General features: G+C 54.7%; 1 protein-coding gene across 1 annotated transcript in view; it reads left to right on the forward strand.

Annotated features, from left to right (window-relative positions):
* The window catches only part of ANTXRL (ANTXR like), a 46530-nt gene that overhangs the window by 21263 nt on the left and 12349 nt on the right, over positions 1-12918 (forward strand). The window contains exons 12-17 of the mRNA XM_077945562.1: positions 1226-1295; positions 1830-1908; positions 3620-3709; positions 4964-5002; positions 6017-6184; positions 7751-7831. Coding sequence (XP_077801688.1) covers positions 1226-1295; positions 1830-1908; positions 3620-3709; positions 4964-5002; positions 6017-6184; positions 7751-7831 — 527 coding nt within the window. The remainder of the gene's footprint in view (positions 1-1225; positions 1296-1829; positions 1909-3619; positions 3710-4963; positions 5003-6016; positions 6185-7750; positions 7832-12918) is intronic.

A 12918-nucleotide genomic window follows, 5' to 3' on the forward strand; every position in this document is an offset into this window, starting at 1 on the left:
GAGCCGAGCCCAGTGGGTAGAGAGCTGGAGCAAGGCCAGCAGGCAGATGCAGCAGGGCCCATGCCCTCCCCCACAGTTCAGGAGGTGTGAAGAGGGCGTGGGCTCAGGAATCAGATGGTTCCGTGTCTACACATTACCGAACTCTCCTGAGCCCACCATGCTCCCACAAAAATGAATAAATAAACACATAAATAAACAAAAATTGGAAAACAAAATTACACACTTAACAAAAAAAACCCCAGTCCCCTCCTCAGGCTTCCCCATCCTGGTAAATGGTGTTGCTGTCCACCTGGTTGTTCTGGTCAAACACTCAAATGTCATCTTCAACTACTCTGAGCTTCCTCTTTATATCTATCCCACCAGCAAGTCCTATTGCCTCCATGTGCAAAATATATCCTGGATCTGCCCAACCTGGACAGATTCACTGCACAAGAAATAAAACCCCAACCCCTTTCTAGGGCCCATGAGGCCCTGCCCCCTGTCCTGGGTCACCTCTTTCCCTCCTTGACAAGGTCAGTGAGTCACTGCCCGGAGCATTGGCACAGGCCACTCTCTCAGCCCCAAGCACCCTTGTCTGGGATCTTTGCCTGGCTGGCTCCTCATCTTTTAAATCTCGGCTGGATTGTCACCTCTTCAGAGAGAATTTATTTTTCATGGAAGTTTACAACACTATACAAAGTAGCAAGAATTGTACCATGAACTTGAAGAAGCCATCACCTACTTTCAATCATTCTTAACCTGCCCCCACCTGCTTTCCTTGGTACCCTTATCACAGAGTATTTTGAAGCAAATCCCTGGCCTTGCATCATTTCATGCTCTTCTAGACCAGAAATTATGGCTCTACAAGACAGGAGAAGTCAGGCATAATGAAGCAGCTGTCCCTTCCCTCTGGTCCCCTCACCTCCTCTGGTCATGGACATCACAGCACGTTGCACTGTCTGCCATCTGTTTTGTCCTGTTTTTTATTTTGTTTTCTGTGTCCCATGCAGTCCCTAAAGGTGAGTCCTTGAGAGCAGGGGCTCTGCCTGCCTGTTCCTGTTACACAGCAGAGTGCTGCACAGGGCCTGGGTGTGGCGGGTGCTTGCAGGGATCTATGCAATAGGAAGGCAGAGCCCACATGCTGGTCCTGGGCCACAGGGTCAGCTCTGCATGCTGAGGACACACATGGGGAGGAACAGTGGACAGACAGGTGCATTGACATTCTTCTCATGTCATTTTCTTTTAGATGAAAAGCCAACCAGTATCGACAGTCATTCCATGAATTGCCCTGGGCCAAAACTAGAAAAACCTGGAGAGTAGGTGCCCCTGGCAGGAGGCCCTAGAGGGCAAGAGGCCAGGGAGTCAGGGTTGGTCACCGTGAGGTATACAGAATGTGGATGCCACCCCTTGCTGGGGCAGCCCATGTCTGTGGCTGGGCAAAGAGCAGCCTCCTCCCGACATCCCTTGTTGGTGACCCCCAAGGTATTCGGGGATCTGCAGTGTTCTAGGGTCTATGAGGAGGGCAGGGTGCAGGAGATAATTGCCCGAGGAATGGTACCTTTGCTCCAGGTTGCTTCTCAGAGTTAAGCCAACAGACTCTGTAAATACAGAAGAGCCAGGATGGTGACACCAAGCAGTGGTCCCTGGTCATTTAGGACACGGTCACAATGGCATGAGACCCCATGCAGGGCCCCTCACTGCCTGACCCGCTTACCCTTTGGTCATCATTGCTGAGTTGACCTGCAAGTGTTTGGGGAATGACCTCTCATGACCCATGCTGTCCACTGGCCAAGGGCAAGAACTGCATCTCTCCGGGCTGGGTCTCGCCATCTGTGTTTTCTGTGCTTTAGGGAGTACTTTATTGAAGTCAGCTTGAACAACAGCAAAACATTCTTCAAGAGCAATGTCAGCGTCACCAGCAGCACATGTGTGAGTACCAGGATGGGGTTGCAAACACGTATGAGGACTGTCCAGAGCCTCTGCACTAGAAGGAGATATACCCTGGGGAGGACAGAAAGGGCAGGCAGTTCCCAGGCAGTCAGTCCCAGAAAGTAGTGTGTGCAGCAGGCACCTGAGGCTGCTCCAACCAGGCTTCCAGATGGTGCAGGTGGGTGAGGCTGGGAGGCTGTCTGCCAGGAGCCAGAGTCCAGCACCTGTAGGCCAGGACCTCAGACCCAGGAGCACTGGAGGATTGATTCCACACACTGCCGTCAGGGTGTGTGTGTGCCGCTGAACTGGTGTCCCAGCTGCTGATCTGGTCCTGAACCTGCTCATGACCCTGGCCCCCAAGCCTGCCTGGTGGTCGCTTGCTGTCATTTCCCAGATGCCTTCAGCCCCTTTTCTGCCTCTCCTCCTTGCTCAGGCCTCTGAGATGTCCCTCTCTGCTCCCTCGCCAAGCCCTGCAGTATGTCCCTTCCTACTGCTGAAGGGAAGGCTCTCAGGCACTGGGACCTGGGCTCAGCTCCAAGAAGCCCCTGGGAATGGAGGTGCTGTGCCCCAGGTGCCTGCTCCTCAGAGCTCCGTGTCTTTGGGCAGCTTGGCCCAGGGCAGCATAGGCAGGAGGATGTGCTGGAGGGACGGGCGGAAGGCCAGAGCCCACTCCACCGCCTTGTATCCTGTCTCACTTGTGAGGACTCACCAGTGTTGAGAGCCCTCCCTCTGGGTCTCCCCTTGCCTGTCCCTGCACATCCACGCATGGATCTGCAGGCTGAATGTATGCATTCCCCATCAGGAATCTACTCACTGATGGCCCGACTGTGACAGGCACATCAAGAGCAGCCCGGGGGCTCCCACCTCGCCAGTGGCCTTCATGCTCAGCTTCAGTGGTTCCTCTCCTTCAGACAGCTGGGTTCCCAGCACAGGCCCCCTCTCCTCCCCTCCCCTCCCCTCCTCTCTCCTCCCTTCCCCTTCCCTCCCCTTCTCTCCACTCCCCTCCCCTCCCCACCCCCCTCCAGCCTTCTCTTAAGTAGAGCTCTGGATCTGGGGAAGGCCTGAGCAGCCTGTGTTCCCACGATGCAGCCCGAGGTTCCTTTATTGTGAAGAACACCCAGAGAAGTGTTCCCGTTGCTTACACCCCGTGTGGCCCTGGTTCTGAGCCAGGACTTTGTCTGAGCTCTCTAAACCTCACAAGTGCCCCCAGGGAGGGCGGCTCATTCCCTCTGCACAGGTGTGGAGGCTGAGGCTCAGAGCGGTGCGTGGATGTGCCCACGGTGCAGAGCCTGGAAGTGGGGAGAGAGACTGTTGGGGAGGGACCTGGGTCCCCTGCCCCTGCTTCTGTGCCTGCACCTCCACCCTCACCCGTCTTTGTACCAGTAGATTTTGTGGTCCTCACAGAACCTATGCTGCAGGTGAGGTGTGCAGTGAGGGTTCATCAGACCACAGAAGCTTCCAGGACTTTCTTGTCAGGGCTCTGGGGCAAAGACTTTCAGCAGGGCCAGAGAGAGGGTCTGTAGCTTTCTGGGGCCCAGCCCTGGCCGCTGGCCGCACTGTGGTACCCGGATGCGGGGCCAGCTAGGGAGAGTGAGGAGTGGGCAGATGGCTGCCAAGTGGTGGGCACCGGGAAGAGGCCACCCAGGCCCTCCCAGGCCTGGCATTCCTCTGTCCCTTAGGCATGGTTCATGGTGCTCTCTTTCTCCACCAGGGCATTTTCAGCAACTGGCTCTATTTTTTGCTGCCTCTGCTGCTTCTTCCACTGCTGCTGTGTTGTCTCTGGCGGCTGTGCTGCAAGAAGGCAAGTGCTCCCTGCCTGCCCAGCCTTGGGGCCCAAGCACAGGCCCGCCGTCTGAGGGACTCTAACATGTGACTGCCCCGTGATCCCACCTGTGGGAAGTTTCCCTCAGCTCCCAGCTCATCACGTGAGCCCAGGGAGTGGCAGACCTGTCTACACGTTCCCAGAGCCTAGCAAGCCTGGGCTTCTGCAGTGTCTCCTGCCCTGGTCTGGCCACAGAGAGCTGGCCTGGGATGCCCTGGACGTGGGGCTAAGGCCTGCCCTGGCTCCTAGAGAGAAGTGACCCCAGAACCCCTGAAACCAGGGCTACCTCAACAATCTGGACTTCTGGAAGCCTCAGATGGACAGGCCAGGAGGTGGCCTCTGTGTGGAGGGAGGAAGAGAGGGTCCCCCATGAAGTCCTGATGGCCCAAATGGAGGACGGTGCTGTAACTCCCAGCTGTCTGTGCCTTGAGGAACCGGCATGGATCTTGGCACGTGTCTGGTGCCTTCCCCATTCCTTCATCTGTCTTTACTGAGCTGCAGCTTCCCCTGGGCCCCATGCTGGCCTGGGAAGGGACAGAAATGAAGCAGCCACCGTTCCCCACAGGCAGCTCACAGTCCTGTCCTGTCAGGGCTGAAGGTGAAATGTCCACCCCACAGGAGTGGGAAGGGCTCCCTGTAAGGCAGAGCAGGACCCAGAAGCAGAGATGGAGCCTGGGGCAGGGAGGATGGAAGGGGTGCTGGGAGCTGGAGTGGACGGACCCAGCTCCGAGAGCTGCAGAGGACAGAGCAAAGGGAGGAGAGGACAGAGCTCAGCCCAGGGAACATGCAGGGCTCATGTCTGCATAGGGAGCCACAAGGGGAGGAAGCCAGGAACTCCACCATGAGGCTGGGAAGTCAGGGAGGGCTCCTGGGGACAGACAGGCTCTCCCTGGGGAAGGGAAGTAGGGCGGGCACTCTCTTCTCCATGTGGCTGTGGGCAGAGAAGGACACTTGTAGGGGCTGGGCCTCTCTAGGGATCTGGTTCCCGGCCCGGCTGACCCCTAGGAACCCCACAGTGGCGGTACGGGGTTCCCCTTGGGTAAGGTTGGAGGCTGAGGCCCGGGAAGAGGAGCCTGCCGGGTACAACTTCACAGGCTCAGTGTGGCCAGAGTGACACCCCAAAGGCAGTGCTGTCTCCTGGTGCTCCAGACCAGGGTCCCAGCTATGTGCAGGGCCAAGGCAGAGCCCGCCCACCCCCATCCAGCTTGGGTTTGTCTCTTTTGAACATTCTAGACTGTCAAGGAGCCACCACCTGTGCCGAAGCCAGAAAAGGTAAGTCACAGTTTTGGTCTCGATATCGTCACATCCCAAGGAGCCCACCGACCTTCACCAAGAGTGCCATGAAGCATGCGCCCCATGACCTCCACCTGCCTGGGCAGAGAAGAAGGTGACAGAGGAGCAGAGTGGAGCCTGAGAAGATGGGGAACTCACAGTGATGTCCCCAGCACACCCTTCCCGCTCCCTGCACCCCTTAACATGAGCCTTGTCACCAATTCACAGCCTGGGCCAGTTTCAGCAACTGTGATGATCTGTCCTGAATGAATGAGGCTTTTCTGTCAATGCCCCAAGGACCTTTTGTAAGATGCTAAGGATGGAGGCGCTCTGGAAAAGGAGCCCCGCGTTTCAGGGACCTGGCCCTGTCCCCAGGCTCTAGAGGCGGCTGTGGCTCTGTTTGGCCTCTCTGGATCCGTGTCTCCCGGCAGGGACAAGGGGTGCCTGGAGTTAGCCTCTCGGGACTGCAGGGCTGAGGGATGGGGGAGTCCTGGCGGGCACCAAGCTGGGAGGGACACCAGCCCAGTGAGCATAGGGGCCAGGAGTCCGGAAGCAGGTTGTGGCTCACCTGGGTCAGGGACCCACCCCAGGGCCCATGGGCAGTGATAAGTAATTGAGGCAGGAGGCCCTGGGCCTGGGATAGGGTGGGAACAGACCTCCCTGGCCAAGGGTGGCCTCTGCGGTGCTGCAGAGTGGGCTCGGGGAGGCTGCATCTGCACCCAGATGGATTCGGACAGTCACCTGCAAATGCTGGGACCATTGCACAGCCCCCAGAGCAGACCTCTTTCAACAAGGGCGGCCACAGGAGAACCAAGGGGACAGAGTCGAAGTCGTTGGCATTTACAAGAAGAACATTGTCTGCCAACTAGGAGGAGTTTGCGTGTTTCTCATGTGAAGGACCCTCCCCTGTGGTGTGGGTTTCTCTCTGGTCCTTTCATTCCCCGGACACACATCTGCGAGTGGCCAGCACTGTGCCCCGCCAGCCCTATCAGCAGACAGTTTTTCTTTTTTCAGGAGCCAGAGCAGGAGAAACCACCACCTCCACCACCACCATCACCACCACCGCCTCTGCCTCCACCACCTCCACCCCCACCTCCGCCCCCAGCTCCTGTAAACACCTGCCCCACTGTGATTGTTTGTTGCTGTGCATGCCAAGGAGTGTGCGGGATGAGAGGGACAGAGGTGAGAAGGGCACAGTGGAGAGGGGCTGTGACCCAGGCTGGGACTGCAGGAGGAGGGGGCAGCTGGGTCCCACTGCAGAAGCCTGGGCCCTGGAGGAAGGCAGGCTCTATGGGGGCCGGACTTTGGTCACTTGATGTCAAGAGCAACCAGATGCCCACCTCACCTTCACGCCCCAGTGGCAGGCATATATGAGGGCTCCTGTCCCCTGCACGACCAGGTCTGTCCCCACACATTGAACTCCCTCTCTAGAAGGATCCATGTTTCTGTACAGTGGCAACTTTTGATGTCTGACCAGTCCCTGGTTCCCACAGGGGTGCCTCAGCTCTGGCAGTGGCCTCGGCTTTAAACCACCTGCCTGCAGGTGCATGGGTCAAGCAACCTGAGTCACAAAAGGTCATGTAGATCAGAAAAAAAAAAAAAATAGAAATGACCAGTCCTGACACATGTTCTCACCACCACGAACACTGCAAGGATGCCAAAGGCAACTGCCAGCCTGGGCAGCAGGATCTTCAGGCAGTGAGGAAAAGCTGTCCCTGAGTGGGCTTGTCGCCTGCTGAGATGGGCTGACAGGCACTGCAGGGAGGGGAGGAGGTGGAGACCCGAAAGCGCCCTCACAAGACACCTGTGCAGGAGCTAGAGCCCCGGAGCCAACACGACAACCAGTCTCCCTGAGGAAACCTCCTTCACGGGGAGGTACAGGCCCATCTTGCTGAGGGGAACCCAGCCAGGCAGCAGCAGGGGCCCTGCACAGGGGTAGAGAGGGCGCCTGGGTGGCTGGTGTTGAGGGAGAAGGATCCCAGCGTTCCTGCCTAGCTCTGACCCTCTCCCCCTTGGTCCTGGCTCTGTCTGTGGTCAGATCTCTTGCTTCCTCTTGGGAGTGTCAGGCTCCTCTGCCGCCTCAGTGGGTATCTGGGGAAGCCAGGCCTGTCTCTCCCCGGAGTGTGGGGCACAGAGAAGCCGAAACACAGCCTCCAGGGAGAGGAAGTCACTGCCTTGCAACTCACAGCCCTCATCCCATCCCCACCAGGGCCCAGAAAGGCCTGACTACAGTGCCAAGTGGCCAAGGGGCTGCCCACTATGGGTCCTGGGCTGCTTTCTGGCCTGTTTTTTCTCTGCCTTCCTCTTCTCTCTTTTCTGGTGTCAGGTACCTACTCCCTGAGCAGGGCATGGTCCTCTCACCTGCCTTCCCCTGTGTGCCCCCAGCAGCAAGAAGACTCCTCCCTTCCATGAGCTCCTGCCCAGGCCCCATACCCAACTCATGCTCCCCTTCAGGACCTCTGCTCGGAACCACAGGCTCCTCCTGCCTTTGGACTTTTTGTCTGAATCTGCCCCTGTCGTTTTCTCTTCCTTCACCAAAATACTGTTTTGTTCTAGATTCCAAAACTCTCTGTGGCCACAGTGACCATGTCCCCAACACACAAGGCTGCCAGGCCCCTCCCCAAGGGGAGATGGAAGCTTTGTCTGGGTGTGTTCCTGGGGACAGATCATGGGGGGCTGGGGAGTCCTGATGCCTTCTGGAGGTAGTGTCCAGCTGCAAGGCTTCCTCGTGGCCACTTTGCTTTTCAGGGCAATCTGGATATCTTCCGTGACCTCTCTCACCCAAGCTGCCACCAGGTGCTATGGATGTGGTGTCAGCGCAGGGACCAGGTGAGCAGGGGTGCAGGGACACACTTGATGGACAAAAGGCCACTGCTTTTCCCCTGGCTGCTGTCCTCTGGGATTGTGGCTCAGAGAGCCATATCAGGTGTCTGCCAAAGAGGACAGCACAAGATACACAGAAACGGTGCCCGTGGGCATCCCAGCCAGTTTCTGGACATGGGACCCAAGCACTTCCTTTGTTCGTCACCTGGGGCCAGGAGTGCTGGCTAGGATGGCTGACAGGGTTGTTGGGCAACACTGACTAGTTCTAACAGGCAATAAGGATTCCTTCCTTGGGTCATTGCCTTGGGGCCATGGGGAGGAAAATATTGTCAAGATTTTCTCTTTGTAACTTATTATGAATGAGGACTATTAATTATTAATGAGGCCTCAGTAATGTACAGAGTCCTCCCATGGGCCATTTCCTAGCCTAGGCCATGCTTTCACTGTTTTCATTCTCCTAGTAACTGTACCTACGTGCTATTATTATCCAGTTTACTGAAGGGGACGGAAGTGCTGAGAGATTAAGTGGTATGTCCCTGCTCCTAAAGCCCGCGAGTGATAGGGCTGGATGTGCACTGGGCCTGGCTCCTGCCCTTACTCTGCACTGCTCTCCTTTTGGATCAGCACCAAGGGGCTTCTCCGCTCAGGCCCCGGGGCCCTGGAGAGCCCTGCTCCTGGCTTGGCCTGGGGCTCATCTGCCTGTGCCTCCCACAGTCCGGCCCTTTGCACCTGGAAGATGATCTCATCCCCAGGGTTTATAGAGGGACCTGCACTGGCCAGATCTCCTGCATCAGGCCAGCACAGGCTCTCAGTGGCCAGGTGGCTGCGCACTGAGAAGGCCTTGCAGGCTACAAGCCTCTGGACACTGCTAATGAGAAACGGGCTGGGAGCCCCCGGGAGGTGTGCTGACACCTGGCAGGGCATCGCCGGTGTCAGAGGCATGCAGCGCTCCTCCAGCCACTGGGCTCCCGGCTCTGTGCCTCTGCACAGGGCTCTCAATCTCAGCCATGCTTGCACAGAAGCCCATTTTCCATCTGAGGTACCATGAGGCCTCTCCACATTGACACAGCCCAGTTCCAGTCACACAGCACTAGTCCAGCCTTATGCACTGAACAGGTGAGACACTTAGGTGGGAGGGATAGAGCTTGATGGCTGAGTGTGAAAACAGGCACCTCGAGGCAAGAGATGGGAGGGTGGGCATGGGAAAGGGCCAGAAATGGCCTTACTGTCCAGTGTGGTGAGACGGGATGGAGCACGTCTCTGAAATTGTCTCATTCCCGAGGGCAGCTCTTTGAAGCTAAGGTTTGGGGGTGGGGTGGTGGGGGGCAGAATAATTGCATCACAGAGGGCACTTACCACTGCTCAGGGCTCTGCCAGGCTGCCACTGTCATCGTGTGAAGTCCACCTTGCAATTCTTGGAAAAGGAGAGACAATCCCTGTTTTACTAATGGCAAAATAGAGGCCCAGAGTGGCCAAGAGAGTTGCCTAAGGCCACCCAGATAGTAAGTGGCTGCCTCCAGCGCTATCAGAAATCAACCCCATATCTGTCCCTAACCCAGGGAGGCCCATAGCTATGCCTTGTAGACCCGGGCTCCTTCTAGCTTCTCTGCCACAACCTAATTCGACCTTGTCCTTCCCAACTGTAGTCCTGAACACCCAACTGAGTGTCTTGCAAGATTTCTGTCGGGTACCCAAGAATTCAGACAATCTGGCAGGAGTTCCCGGTTCTCCTCTTTAAGCCTTCGGTGTGTTGGCCCCAGGGTCTAACGTGAGTCATGCACTAAAGAGGATGCGTCCCCCTGAGACCTGCAGCCCGTTTCAGAGCCACAGGGTTGGCCTGTAAGCCTAGTCCTGAGTGTACAGAGCCAGACACCAGCCAGGCTGCTGGCGAGCTCAGCAGCTTCCTGCTTGGAGACACTGGGAATGTGACCTTCCTGCCTGAGCCAGGGGGTCCCTGAGTGAGAAGGAGCCCTGAGGCTGGAGGAGAGAGAGTGCATCTCAGGGAGAAACCGCTGGAGACCAGACTTGGGAGGGCGACTCGGCCCCAGCCAGGCAGCCCAACTGCAACTGCGGGGCTGTGGAGGCATCGGTGAGACGTCCTGCCCAGGACAGGCGTAGGCTGTCTGTCTCTTCACGGCAGAGTGAAGAGGCCACCTGTGTGCTGCGCACCCCTCTTCCAGGATCTCCCCTCAGACAGAGACTCACTCAGGCCCTCAGCAGTGTGGCGGATCCTGACAGAAGCAGTGCATGCCTCTTTCTCCATCCATGCCCCGGTCTTGTGGGGAGGCTGTTTCCAAACTCCTCTTGCTGACTTGGCATTGTGGGCTGACCTGGGGGTGTGATGAGCTCGAGACATTGATGAGTCTGTTCAACTGGAGTGTGTTGTCGAATTTAGAGGAGCTGCTGCCTTTTAAAACCTTGTTTAGTTGCTGGTTTCGGCAAACCCAAACATTTTTGCATTTCAGCACATGATAATGCAGGAAATTCTCGAAGGCTTGGTTTACCAAAAACCTCAACATTTTTGTGGCAAAAGCAGTCAGTCTTGTTTACTTTCAATTTTTGTTTTAAATTGAGTGTGTCTCCCTGCTCCACCACCTTCAAGTTCCCTGAATAAATTTTTTGATAGCGTCCTCTTCCAGGCCATCCTCACTACACACTCATACAAAATGCAGCAGCAAGACTCTGAGGCTCTTGAGTCAAACTCTACCTCCCATCCATGCTGACGATCCTCCTTCACCTTATCCTGTGGATGCTCATTATGTTAATGGGAAACAGTATTGCTAGATCCATCAGGAAAGTCAAGCTAATAATGTGAAACCTTACTCTCTGTCACCAAACGTAGTGCCCACAATGATATAACAGCCTTTCCAGTGAGTTTAATTCATGTGCGCACCACAGCAGGAAGCCCTTTAGAAACCGGATCTCATTTCATTCTCACAATACCCAGAGGACTCATAGCTGCCATTCATACCCAATCTTAAGGTGGGCCAGACACTGTTGCAAGTATATTCCACAAACTAACATATGTCATAACTCTATTGTAGGGAGGAAGCTAGAAGCCCTACAAAGTTAGGTAACCTACCCAGGGTCACACAACCAGGAAGCAATAGGACCAGCATCCAACAGCCTGGCTCCAGGTCCTTACTGTGTTCATGGCCACCTCTCTGTCCTGCAAGGCAGTCACTACTGTCTGCATTTCACAGCTGTGGACACCGAGGCTCTGATGTTTAGTGATAGGCTCAACATGGCAGGATCGTTGAGTGGTAGAGCCGGGCTATGAACTGACCCGAGGGGAGGCTCATGTCTGAGTCGGGTTCCACCCCATGCCCTGCTGTCAGAGTGATCTATGGAAACACCTGCAAGTGCATCTCTCTCTTCAGTGCAAAATGTCACACAGCAGGTCCTCAAATAACGTTTCATTCAACGTCATCTGAACACTGAGTGAGAAATGATGATGCTGATGAGAAAAAAATCCATTCCCGGCTGAGGTCAATGTCTGTGTGGAGTTTGCATGTGGTTCCCATGGCTGCAGGGAATTTTTCTGGGTACTTCAGTTTCCGCTTACATCCCACAGATGTGCACATCAGGTGGATTGACGTGTCTCTATGGGCTCAGTGTGAGTGTGTGAGTGTGTAAGTGCACGTGCAAGGACATGACATCTTGTCCAGGGTTAGTTCCCACCTTGCACCCGAGCTGATGGGACAGGCTCCAGCCTCCTGCAACCCTAAGCTAGAATAACTGAGTATATAATTATGTTATTTGCTTTTATTAACTTTTCTTAAGGGTATGTATAGCTCACATTTATGTCAATGTTTAATATTAGAAGCATTTTGGTTTTTATTTAGAAGTTTGGTGATGTCTTCATGACTAGATATATGCCGCAGGACCTTAAATTTCTAGTATCAATTAATCTATGATCCAGTTGGTTTTCTTGTACCCTGTTTCACTGGAAGTCATGATTTCTAAGAAACTATCGACAGCTTCTGATGAGGATTTACTGAAATTTACACATGATACATTTGTGAATATTATTATCTTGATTTCACACTGTCACCTGCAGACCTCCTTCTAAATTCGTGCTCACGTTTGCTGGGAGAGTTGTTCTGGGTAACAATTGGAGCTTAATGCAGACGGGCCTTAGGATGCATTCATGACCATGGAGCTTCTGAGTTCTCCTCCTGATCATGTACCCATGGAGAGCGCTAGACCAAGGGACAGGCGTGGCAAAGCCAGGCTGGCTGTGGCCTCCAACTGTCCAGGAATCCCAGCTTGCAGTCGTTCTTGAAGCCAGCACTTTTTGGGAAAGTTTCAGATCATAACTTTGGTAGTACAGTTACAGCAAGCTTTCCTTCGACTCCTCAGCACCACCCCTCCACCCCTCCACCCCAACACACACACACACACACACACACACACACACACACAGACACACACACACACACTTCTGTAACATAATCAGGAAATCCAAAGATTGAGCCAAAACTCCAAAGCACTGGCAATTAAGGTTTCTGATTGTTTGCCAATCACTTCAGGAAATGTCCCTTCACCTTAGAGTGGTTGAGCTGATGTGAGAAGTGATCAGTTGCTGGCTTAGATATCTGCAATCAGTAGAGAGGCAGTGAGGAAGGAGACCCTCTCAAACTCCAGGAACCTCCTCATCGCCTTACACTTACCCACGGATTCAGGGGGCCTGGAGGTCTCCTCTACTGTGAGGCACCCAACCCTGCTCCTCTCCATCAGTACAAGTACAGACCCATACCTTAGCGCTCCCTGTATCTCCTGGGTTAGGCTGGGGCAGAGGAGAGGAAGTGGCCTCAGTGTTAGTGCCCTGGGTCCTGCTCCGGAGGAAATCAAGGGGATCCCTCAGCAGTGGGTAAACACTAGGTCTGGAATTATTGTGGTTAAGTTTTTACTGGAATGTTTTGCAATAAATAAGTAGAAACAAAGGAGGTGGAAATAAACATGAAAGATTCCTTTCTCTTTACAACAGCCACAAAAAACGTAATACCTATGTGTAAGTGTAACACAAATGTGCTGACCATGATGAAAAGAAACCATAAAACCTTACTTATTGGTACAAGACAAATTTGAAA

Source organism: Macaca mulatta, chromosome 9, assembly GCF_049350105.2.
Source record: "Macaca mulatta isolate MMU2019108-1 chromosome 9, T2T-MMU8v2.0, whole genome shotgun sequence".
NCBI classification, from domain to species: domain Eukaryota; kingdom Metazoa; phylum Chordata; class Mammalia; order Primates; family Cercopithecidae; genus Macaca; species Macaca mulatta.